The sequence below is a fragment of the Protomyctophum bolini genome (genome assembly GCF_963924005.1).
Source record: "Protomyctophum bolini genome assembly, chromosome: 9".
In the NCBI taxonomy this organism is placed as follows: Eukaryota; Metazoa; Chordata; class Actinopteri; order Myctophiformes; family Myctophidae; genus Protomyctophum; species Protomyctophum bolini.
Window position 1 is genome coordinate 42955065 of NC_137870.1, and position 12285 is coordinate 42967349.

A 12285-nucleotide genomic window follows, 5' to 3' on the forward strand; every position below is an offset into this window, starting at 1 on the left:
ACATAGGTCTAGGTAGCCTTTAAAGTGCGATAGCTCCTCCCACAAAGGTCAGAAATAAAAGTTAGTCGCGTCCACGCGTAGCTATCGATAAGACGAACGCGATGATATGTGTCTCGCTTCTGGTACTCAATTTTAAATTCAGCATTTCAACCAAAAACACATTCTTAGCATCGGTAACCCTATAAACCTTTCGATCAGGTAAAACTAGGGTTATCTAGGGTTAGGGTTAGGGGCTACGGGGGTCGCACGACAATGGCGGACATATCAGATCGTAGGCCTCGGAAAGCTGGAAACGCCAACGTCAATTACTTGTCTGACGGACGTATCGTTCAAGAGCTATCGCGCGTTGAAAACTAACCCTAACCCTAGCCAATTAAGAGAACCGTAAGTCCGTGTGCTGGGAAACACATATCAGCGCGTTCGCCTCGCCGTTCTGAGTCGGAAAATGGTCTCGGTTTTTTACAGAAGATTTCTGGCGGCTAAGTGGCTAGTACACCCACTTCCCGACATCGTAGAGACACGAGACCACCACGGCTGTATTCAGCGGGAAAAAGTGAGTCTAGGGAGCCCGCTCCCGACGCTCAAAGACACTCGGAAGACCCAAAGGTCAAGCGTTGACATTTAAGGCTTTAATTTGCGGCCTCCCAGCTTTAAAATTCAATAAGATATTCAAAAAAATTGCTGTCTTCACAAACAAGACTGTTTCTAAATGTTTGAAGCGTCCCGAATCCGATGGAAGTGGTTTCGTAGCTCTCCGACACTGCTAACTCTCCGCCAAATCAAAAGAGACACGTTTTTTCAGCCCCTAGAGCTCAATTATTATTATTTTTTTTCAAACAACACATTTTCTGAATCACTTTTTCATGTCGGATTTAATGGAATTGGTCCCGTTTTCCACAACATTTCGGGGGGCTGGGGACAGGAAGTGGGCGTTTACACCCACTTCCTGACGTCGTAGAGAGATAAGACCACCACCGTTGGAATCGGGGGGAAAAAGTAAGTGGGAATACATGCCCCTTGATTGGAAAAAATCACAGGAAATATGTCCTTTTTGGATGCAAAGGTGACATTTTTACAAACTTTAGCGCCCTTTTTCACCACTTTCCCAAGGTCAGACAGTCTCGTCGTTGATATATTCGGATTCAGCGGGAAAAAGTGAGTCCAGAGAGGTATCTGTCGGATTAAAAAAAAAAATGCACAACACTCCCTGTAGTTTGACGGTTAGCGCCACCTTTAGGCCCTTTCCAAAAGTCCTTTGGAAACTTTTGTTCAGAAGGTGAAGCTGAATCTGGGGAACCTGCTCCCGTCGCTCAAAGACACTCCTAAGGTCTAGGGTCAAGGTGTGACCTTGACAGGCTTCAAATGCGGCCTCCCAGCTTTACACCGGTGTGTGTGTGTGTGTGTGTGTGTGTGTGTGTGTGTGTGTGTGTGTGTGTGTGTGTGTGTGTGTGTGTGTGTGTGTGTGTGTGTGTGTGTGTGTGTGTGTGTGTGTGTGTGTGTGTGTGTGTGCGTGTGTGTGGGAGTGTGTGTGTGTGTGTGTGTGGGAGTGTGTGTGTGTGCATGCGTGCGTGCGTGCGTGAGTGTGCCATCATCAAATTCATAGAGTAGTGTGGTCACTGGTGTTTCTCAACCTTGTCAGGGCGTGACCCCATCCAAATTAATCACTTTTGAACTGGGGACCCTGACAAGAACATGGGATGCATTCCCTTTTGCTTGACTCCCGGTTCCACAGGAATAGGCCTATTTATATAGTGAAATAACCATCCATCATTTCCCATTTTTGTCTTGATCAGTGTTTGAACATGAAGTTTTATAGTAGGCTATTCTTCAATAGTATGCATTGCAATTATTTGAAAACCGTGTATTCATATTTGATGGTGTGCATGGTAAATAATTGGATGGCCAAAACACATTTATGTTTTATGTTTTACTTTTGGCTGTCTGCTAATCACAAGGTCATAAAATATCTCATATTGCTTTCTCTAGGCCCCCCCTCCCCCCTCTCTGTGTCTGTAACTGTAAAGAACCCAAACACGTTTTCTACTGAACTTTTCTATATTCTGGGTGAACAGACATTGTTATTATGACAATGTTACTTATTGTGAAACAAGTCGTTTTCCTTTGAGCCAAATGCTTTTATTTTGAAGGGAGTTTTGTGGGACATAGCTGTCGTGTATTGGTTACTGAAGTCACATGACCAGGAAGCAGGTGACGACAATACTCTATGGTGACGACAGGTAACAGAAATGTATAGGGAAACCATCCGGCAAGTCGACAGGAGCAGTCACTACAATAAAGCAACCAGAAAGACAATGTTGTGTATATGATTCAATTCAGTAAGGATATAAGAACACAACAATAGCTACCTGCGCACCGGAAAGAGGAAGTATTACATAATAACCAGACAAGAGAGAGAGGAGACGCGTGTTTTGCTGCTGCTAAAAAGTAAACCGCTTTTTGCCATTGAGACTTTCAATGATTGTTTTAGCACCCCCGAAGAGGCATAAGGTTGGTACACTTGGACTGTGTTTGCAACATACAATACAACACGTTTGTGGAGCTAAATGACCTTTGATAAAGTGCACTGTTCAGTTTTGGTATATGGAATGAAAAACGTATTTCTGCAGCAAAGGCTCACAGTGCTACAAGGATAGTGCACTATAAACCAAAGTTTGGTTTGCTACTCTTTCTGTCAAGTGTGCTGTAAAGGAAAGGTTAGAAGTGCACATGCAAAGGAAGGATTGTTATCACTGCATTTCATACATTTTGGATAAAAAGGTCTTTATTTCATGTCATTATATTTACACTTAAAAAAGGTTAAAAGAAGGTATTTCATTACTCCATAGTTAAAACAGCTGCTAAAAAGGGAAAAACTAGTTCAATATAATAAGTGCTTGGTGATGTTGAAGTCATCAATTAATTGTAATATGTTACAGTGATTCTGATTGATGGTCAAAGCCATTTAAAAAGGAAATTGTACTGTTTTGAATTAGCATGGTTTACTTTTGGAGCTTCTTGAGCTGTTAATATTTGGTACTGTCATTGCAAAAGTATGTGAAATTAACAGTATTTTTTTGTTTTTACTGTCCTGTCAGTTCTTACGGTGGTTTATGGACTTAATAAATTCACTACCATCAGTTCAAGTCTTGACCTTTTGTAGCAAATAGACCCTTACACGTCCATTTGGTTCCATGTAATGTAGGTGATTTGTTCAAGGGGTATAAATTGGCAGACTGAACAGGCAATTTATTTTTCAAGGGTCAACCATCTGTTTTTTTTACCGTGCATTTTTACTTTTGTGTTGAGGAAAGGTGTCGAGGACAGCCAGCATGCACGCAGACGTCGTCACATCCACAGGGGGAAAGGTGTGGAGGACAGCCAGCGTGCACGCAGACGTCGTCACATCCACAGGGGGAAAGGTGTGGAGGACAGCCAGCGTGCACGCAGACGTCGTCACATCCACAGGGGGAAAGGTGTGGAGGACAGCCAGCGTGCACGCAGACGTCGTCACATCCACAGGGGGAAAGGTGTGGAGGACAGCCAGCGTGCACGCAGACGTCGTCACATCCACAGGGGCAGAGGTCCACTTCTGTTTACTTCACTGCCAGCCAGGGCAATGCCAGCATGTATGAAGGAGGGTAGGTGTCTGCCATTTACATTCAGTACCACAGTACTACTACATACACAATGTTCAAGGAAAACATTAGTACTGTAGGTCTGAATAGCATGTGTGGCAGCATAATACAAGTACTTCCAGTACTTCTCTTACAATCAGATGGTGGCGTCCTTCAGGTTAGGGCTCAATTCATCCACTCTGTCTGTTCATCCATCCATCCTTCCATCCACACACTTTAGGCAATTTTAACATAGGATATATGGACAGAGGGTTGGTGGGCGGGCAGATCGTGGTGACAAACGTAACATCCGGACATAGGACGCACATCGTTGCTCCGATCTGTACCAAACCTGGCACAAACTCTGTTCGGGGCTGCCACCACGTTAGACGGTTAGAGGCAGGCACACACACGTGTTCAAGGGTCCTTGAGCAAGACACTGAACCCCAAATTGCTCCTTATAAGGGTGGTTGCCACCAATGTCGGAGTGATGAAAGTGCGTTTGAAATGTAACACACATTGTATTGCACTTTTTTCTTTTCTTTTCTTACACAATTTCCTTCACTCTGTTTTCCTCAGCTATATCTCTGTGAGGCTGCTGGAGATCTGTCTTCCTCCTCCCAAGATCTTCATCAGGAACCTGGGACCATCTAAAGCCAACATGCAGCAGTTTCTATGTCAGTTGTGCTTAGATTTTTCAAAAATAGCAGACCTACAAGTTCGTAGCGCGCTATGAGCTTGTATATCTGCTATTTTTCAATAAATAAAGCATAACAAAAGGGGTTCCCCATTTGGCGGGAACCCCTTTTGGTGTTTCAAACTTTAGCTGTTGAAAAATAGCAGATCTAACAAGCTCATATAGCCCGTAGGTCTGGTATGTTTGAAAAATCGTGAAAATGTGGCGCAAATCATAGAATTATATTCTTTCAGAGCGAATGCTTTTAACTCAAATCTTTGCTTCTGGGGAGGTCCCTGAAAACAACATATTTTCAGATGGGGGGGGGGGGGGGGGGGGGGTCTGCAGCCAAATACAGATAAAGCTTTAGCTCTAGTCATTTTATTTCATGTTAATTTGAAGTAAAGATACTTTATCAGAAAGGAAAAAACCTATACTGTAGCACATGATCATCTTAAACAATAGTAACAGCTTTTATCATTTACCTGTCTGTCTGTCTGTCTGTCCATCGTCCTTCCATGCAGGGACTCGGGAAAAGCGGACGTGTCCCTCACTGTCCCAGACACCATCACCACATGGGAGACGGAGGCTTTCTGCTTGTCCTCCAGCGGCTTCGGTCTCGCTCCTCCCAAGGAGCTCAAAGTCTTCCAGCCCTTCTTCCTGGAGCTCAGCCTGCCTTACTCCATCGTCAGGGGAGAGACATTTGTTCTGAAGGCTACCGTCTTCAACTACCAGTCCAGCTGCATCATGGTTCGTTCGTTCTGCCTGCAGGATTTGAGGCTATAGGAGTAGATGTTTTTGTCACTTTGTATCCACAATGCCACATCATCGCCTAGCACGCTTTGCTTGTCTTATTTTGTCGTGATTTACTATTTATGGTTGTTATTTTAGCACTGAATGCTCATTGACTGCTGCTTCTCTTCATGGTTGTATTTTATCTTGGTTTTGTAAAGCACTTTGTATTCACTGAAAAGCGCTTTGCTAATAAAATGTATTTGTATTATTAATTATCCTCCACTCTCTTCCATCAGGTGAGTGTGACTCCCAGCCCCTCATCAGATTACACTCTCTCAGCCATCCCTGGTGAAGAGTACTCCTCCTGTGTCTGTGCCAACGGACGCAAGACCTTCCACTGGACTATGGATGCCTCTGTCCTGGGTGAGACCTGCGCTCTATGCCTTTATCTTGTACTACAGTTTGTCACATTCAAACCAATAGAATTATATGAGATGTTTATTACCCACACTCATGGAAACTTCACCTTCACGTTCGTGTGACACATAATCAACCCCCCCACATGACACAAGGTCTTCTAGTACTATTATTATTATTATTGTTATTATTTCCTGAGCCCTATCTGCATACTGTATTATCAGATATGCTGACTGTTGGTTGTGGATGTTTTCCAGAGGTTGTCAACGTGACTGTGAGCGCTGAGGCGGTGTCGTCCCACGCATCGTGTGACAACGAGATAGTCAGCGTGCCAGAGAGAGGCCGCATCGATGTCGTCACGCGCTCTCTGATCATCAAGGTAGGCGGAAGTTGTGACAGTTGTGAATGTGATTTATTATCTAGTTTTTATTATAGGCTTAATTCCCTTTTTTCCCCTTCTTCTTCTTCTGAATGAACTGAAATCCTTTTCTGCCTTCCTCTCCTTGCAGGCAGAGGGAACAGAAGTGACTCAGACCTACAACTGGTTGCTGTGTCCAAAAGGTGAGTGTGGATCGAGTGTACAGTACATGAAGGGTATAAGTACCATTATGGTACAATCCAAAGTTTATGTGCCTAACGTGATTATTTCATATCTCTATATCCCTGTCTTAGGAGAGACGTTGACAGAGGAAACCCAGCTCCAACTCCCTGATAACGTGATCGTGGGATCTGCCCGTTGTTCTGTATCCGTCCTGGGTAAATAGACTTGTGTTTTCTGCTCTTTTGTATTCAGTGCATTTCCTCTTTAATGTCTTTATCACAAACTACAGTGGGGAAGGACGGGTTAGAGAAAGGAGATTACCAGCTATGACATAATTTACAAGCAAGATTCAAACCTCCCGTCATTGCAACTACAGGTCTCAGCTATTGTCTGTCCCTCCTATGCTGTCTCCCTTTCATCTGTCCTATTGTCTCTCCTACAGTGTCTCTTTCATATCTTCCTGCTTTCTGTCTCAACAAGTTGTCCTTATATATTATATATAGCGTGTGTGTGTGTGTGTGTGTGTGTGTGTGTGTGTGTGTGTGTGTGTGTGTGTGTGTGTGTGTGTGTGTGTGTGTGTGTGTGTGTGTGTGTGTGTGTGTGTGTGTGTGTGTGTGTGTGTGTGTGTGTGTGTGTGTGTGTGTGTGTGTGTGTGTGTGTGTGTGTGTGTGTGTGTGTGTGTGTGTGTGTGTGTGTGTGTGCGTGCGCGCGCGCGTGCGTGCGTGCGTGCGTGCGTGCGTGCGTGCGTGCGTGTGTGCGGGCGGGCGTGCGGTCTCTATACTGCCTCCCCCTGGAATAACTTCCACACTCTACATGTAGACAAAACCGGAAAGGGTGCACACCAGTGTTGGTGAGGTGCTGGCCTAAGGCAGTAAATAAGTAAAAAAGAGAAAAAGGCTGCACACTCGTATAGCCACAATGCTGTATATTTATTATTATCCAACGTTTCGGCCTTCTTCAGGCCTTCTTCCCTGAAGAAGGCCTGAAGTCTAAAATAATCAGTCTAACAGCCTCTCTCTCTCTCTCTCTCTCTGACGACAGGCGACATCCTGGGCCGTGCCATGAAGAACCTGGATGGACTGCTGAGGATGCCGTATGGATGTGGGGAACAGAATATGGCGCTCTTAGCTCCCAACATCTACATCCTGGAATACCTGAAGAACACAAACCAGCTGACAGCGGCCATCAAGGAGAAGGCCTTTCCCTTCCTGGTCAGCGGTGAGTCCAACTCTCCTTTATCTGGATTGTTTTCATTCGTTATGTCAACCAGAGCCATAGAGAAAGAAAGACAGAGTTACGACATTGAGGGGGCAGAAAACCTGAGCGCTCGAGCGCTGTTCATGCAGCCCTGGAGAGTGACAAGCTGGAGTTTGAAATACATTGTTTTCGATGAGGGCGGCGCAAATATCAGCAATTTTAGGCATGTGTGCAACATGACAACTGTTTTAAAGTATTGTACAGTGGGCTGTTGCCTGAGTCCAGTGCATTCTGCCAACTTCCGGACCAGGTCCAGCCAGGACATTGTCACTCTTCGCCATAACACTTCTCCAATTATGTAGAAGAGCGGCCATTGGACTGGCTGAAGGGAACGTAGCTCTGTGTTTCTCTACGGCTCTGATGTCAACTATCAACTTTACTTCCAGAGTGTGATGTCGGCAATCTATACCCACAACAACATTCTGGGGATTATATTTGTCTCTTATCGTCACCCTTCTTCAGCACGGCATAGCTCGCCCACAATGCTGTGTATTTAACATGACTTTATATAATTGCCATGAAGTAAACTAAACCCAGGACTTTAACAATAACCATGAAGTAAACTACATGCAGGCTACCAGAGTTTGGCAACCGTTTCTAACCTACTTTGCGGTAGTATTTTCTACATAGTCATTGTGTCATTGATGTCATTAATGTACAATTTTTTTTGTATTTCAGACTTTTATATTTTTGACATGAATGTTGAGTACTGGTGTTGTTGTTGTTGGTTTGTCCTGTATCTGTCATGTATCTGTTGTCTGTCCTGTCTTATGTACAAAGAACTTCAATAAAAATACTTGAATAAACTACATGCAGGCTACCAGAGGCAACTAAACTACAAGCACCGTGGAGCCTACAGCACGTTTGGAACTGGACCAGGGAACACTTGGTGAGAACCCTGTATAATGAATGCCTGCTGGGTGTGTGGGTGGACCGTCAAATGCACATTTATGGACTCAAATGCCCAAATAGCACATATACAACTTGAGCATTACATAATGTAGTGAACGCGTGTTTGTCCATCATCAGGTTGACTGCATTTGTCCTGAGAGCTTTTGTCCAGGCGAAGTCTTTCGTCTTCATCGACCAGTCCAACATAGAGCAATCAAAGACCTGGCTGGAGAGTAAACAGCAGGACAACGGCTGTTTTGAACAATCTGGAAAACTCTTCAACAACAGAATGAAGGTACGAGTGAGGAGGGATTAGGTCTATGGTACACACAGCGTAAAGAATTAGTGTATCACCTTCATAATGTCATATTAAGAGAAGAGGTATTGGGGAATAATATATCTCTGCTGCAGTGTCGGAAGAAATCACAAAACCTTTCAGGAAGTGAAAGATATGCATTTTTCAGGAAATTAAGAAAACCTTTTATTTTGAAAACAAAGCAATACTGCCTCATCAAAGTTGCTATTGGTATAATATGACTTATATTATTATCAGTTACTTGCATGAGAGGGGGAGAGGTGGTGGAGTTAGCTGCTTTAGCAGACAGTTTGGTGTCCTCCTGACAGCAACCATATGTAAATGTGTGTTTTAATGCAGGGTGGAGTGTCGGATGAAGTGACTCTCAGTGCTTACATCACTGCTTCGTTCCTGGAGATGAATTCGTCACATACAGTAAGTCATGTCATGCCTACACATACAGTAAGTCATGTCATGCCTACACATACAGTAAGTCATGTCATGCCTACACATACAGTATGTTAATCTCATGCCTACACATACAGGGCTGTATTTTGCATTTCTTAAGTATCAGGTCTTATTCCCTAACTTGAGTAAACTAAAGACCTGGAGGCGTGATCAATGCCATTTGGCTATTCTGAGTGGCCAAAGAGCATTGATCACGCCTCCAGGTCTTTAGTTTACTCAAGTTAGGGAATAAGACCTGGTACTTAAGACACGCAAAATACAGCCCACAGTCTGCTAATCTCAATTAGAACCCACGATGTCCCTCATGCTCATCTGTGCTTCACATCCACATACGTACGTCGTTGTATGACAGCGTCGTGCAAACGTTTTGAAAGGTTCACAATCTATCGCGAGTTGCTATTTTCACAAATTCTGCCCCCTAAAAAGCAATACTTTGTATCTGTATGTACAGTAATGCCTGTCTGTGTGTCTCTCTGTAGGATCCTGTGGTGAAAAGCCTGTCTTGTCTGAGGGAGGCCATCGGTGAGTCCATGAAGACCAACACCTACACCACAGCTCTGCTGGCCTACGTCTTCTCTCTGGCGGGGGAGACGGAGACGCGTGCACTGCTCCTACAACACCTGGACAAGATTGCATCACAAGATGGTGAGAGATAGAAAGACGATGCGTTTAAATGATTACTGCATTACGGCTGCATGTTGTCACTGTGCATTTACCAGTAAAGGTTGGTTTTGACGAATGCTTGTTTTGTTTTGTTGGTTGCTTCCCCAGGAGGGTTCCTGCATTGGTCTCAGACCTCCGCCGAGACTTCGGCCACTCTGTCCGTAGAGATCACCTCCTACGTGCTGCTGGCCAAGCTTGCCAGCCCTGAACCTAGCGCTGCAGACCTGGGTGATGCTGCTCGCATCGTGAGGTGGTTGGCCCGCCAGCAGAACTCCTACGGTGGCTTCTCCTCCACACAGGTTCGGGCTCAAATAATATGTCCTACGATACAGTATATCTGTCTTAGAAGTTCCGGGCGTTTCTGTAGATAGGTGTTGTGGTTAAAATGCTCACCTTTGAGTTTGAACCGCCGCTCAAGGGCCCCTTACTGGTCTTTCTTTCTTTTCAAAATCTTTTTTATTTTCGTTTTATAACAGTATGGGTGTCAAGTCACAGATTCATAGAAAAAAAAAATATATATATATATCAGATTTTAGTATCAGTGACTGGGGTAAACAAACGTACTGTATGATCGTGGGCAGACATAATGAAAAGACAGTTATTATGCAAAACATGGCCCTTCAAGACAAAAGAAAAACATTTTCTCCCCAATTTAGTACAGCCAATTCCCAATTCCCCGGACTCTCTACAAGTACTCCATCTCTGCTAACCCCCACAGTCAGTCGTTGGGAGGGTGAAGAAACTTCATGTACTGTAACTCCTTTTCGTCCCTGTTATATAGTCTGCATGCTTTACTGGTCCGTCTAGATGTCATGTCATGCCCCCATGCTATATAAATAAAGTTTATTTATGGTTTGTGTGCTCTTGTAGGACACCGTAGTGGCTCTCCAGGCTCTGGCTCGTTACTCCACTCTGGTCTTCAGCCCAGAGGGCTCCAGCACTGTGACGGTTAAATCCTCCCAGGGGGACCATGAAGTCTTCCAGGTGGATCAGAGCAACAGACTGCTTTACCAGGAGAGGGCGCTGCAGGACGTGACGGGGAAGTACAGCCTGGAGGTCAAGGGCACTGCGTGTGTCTCAGCGCAGGTCAGCTCACTATCTGTTCAAATGTCATAAGTAATAATGTCATTGTGACCTTGATAGACTACAGGCTTGTAATGGAATCACAGTTTGATAAACATACCGATATGGGGGGGGGGGGGCATATCTTTGGTCCGATGTAATAACAGTCCCCGACACGCAATAGTCCGACACCCTATACCCCAATCCCTAACAGCACGTGGAAGCCATGGGTGAGTCTTAACCGGAGCCTTAGATATAGACAGAGTTACGCAAAATGCGTTCACTTCATGGGGCTTCTACATTGAGAATGCGGGGACAATCACCTGGGACCGGACCGGAAGTAGGCAGACATGCATTGGACTCATGGGCAACAGCCCAGCTTTATTGATCTTAAATCCCTTTATTTTAGATAGTTTTGTAGTAATCGTACAACATAAACATTAAAGAGACTTTAGTTGTTACTGTGCAATGCTTTAAAACAGTTGTCATGTCGCACACGTTGCTTAAAATAGCTCTTATTTTGCGCCGCCCTCGTTGAAAACAATTTATTTCCAGCTCCAGCTTTGTCTCACTTCAGGCGCTCAAGCGCTCGGCGTCTGCCCCCTCAATATCGTAACTCTTTTATTAGATGGCTCTGGTCTTAACCAGCCACGCATGTTGGACCACTGGTATGTCGGATCAACGGATGCCCTGTAACAATACTTTGTAGCAGCATATTAATACCACGGTCTACTGGATTGTGGTATACAGTATGCTATATGCTTTGGGTATAGAGCGTTTCAGAACAACGAGTGGCCCAGGAAATGAATCTCAATGCATTTTTCCCATAGGCATTTCTTAAAGTATTTATTTAAAGACGGTTACGCCGTGGACAAAGCCAACTCGCATCGTGACAAGTCATGACAATGAACACAATATTTTGGGCCGATCAAATCATTAGAAAGAAGAAAATAAAGGCAGGAGACAACCCTATTTGTTTTGTTTTTCTTCTTATAAATTATTTGATCGGCCCAAAACATTGTGTTTGTTTCATTGTCATGATTTGTCACGATCCGAGTTGGTTTTGTCCGCGGCGTAACCGTCTTTAAATAAATATACTTTAAGAAAAGCCTATGGGGAAAAATGCATTGAGATTAATTTCCTGGGCCACTCGTTGTTCTGAAAGGGGGAGGGACTGCGACGCTCTATATGCATAGACAGATAGATGCCTCCTGTGGCTCTGGGGCGTCTGTACTGTATATGTGATGCTGTACGGTATATGTGATGCTGTATATGTGACAAAATGTTCCGTCATGTTCCTTCCTTCGGACGGAAACAAACAAATGCCACTTTACTCTTCGGATCTGATCGTACAAATGAAAACTCTATACTTCTGTTTCCTCAAGATGTCTCTTAACTACAACATCCCGACACCAGTTGAGGAAAGCAGTTTGTCCATCAAGGTCACACCCGAGGCCGAATGCAACAGCAACTCTCTGACACGGACGATGACTCTGAAACTACAAAGCCTGTAAGGATCACCTGTAGACACAGACAATACAGCCATGTCAATGACGCATGTTTTCATACACAACAAACGCACGCAAAAAAATAATAATAATCATACTAAATATGAAATAGTTCACGTTACAACAGAATATACCAAAAAATGAGATTCTTGTAAAAT

The 12285-nt window shown here is 44.2% G+C and overlaps 1 protein-coding gene across 1 annotated transcript in view; it reads left to right on the forward strand.

Annotated features, from left to right (window-relative positions):
* LOC308321885 (uncharacterized protein) overlaps positions 1–12133 on the forward strand; it is a gene marked incomplete at both ends in the record, with an annotated part of 61904 nt that extends 49771 nt beyond the window's left edge. Inside the window, 15 exon segments of the mRNA XM_080772981.1 lie at positions 3776–3792; positions 4194–4295; positions 4815–5040; positions 5322–5448; positions 5700–5821; positions 5952–6003; positions 6115–6198; positions 7025–7201; positions 8057–8129; positions 8270–8426; positions 8787–8861; positions 9374–9539; positions 9666–9856; positions 10428–10643; positions 12005–12133. Coding sequence (XP_080629107.1) covers positions 3776–3792; positions 4194–4295; positions 4815–5040; positions 5322–5448; positions 5700–5821; positions 5952–6003; positions 6115–6198; positions 7025–7201; positions 8057–8129; positions 8270–8426; positions 8787–8861; positions 9374–9539; positions 9666–9856; positions 10428–10643; positions 12005–12133 — 1914 coding nt within the window.
* Between the last annotated feature and the right edge of the window lie 152 nt (positions 12134–12285).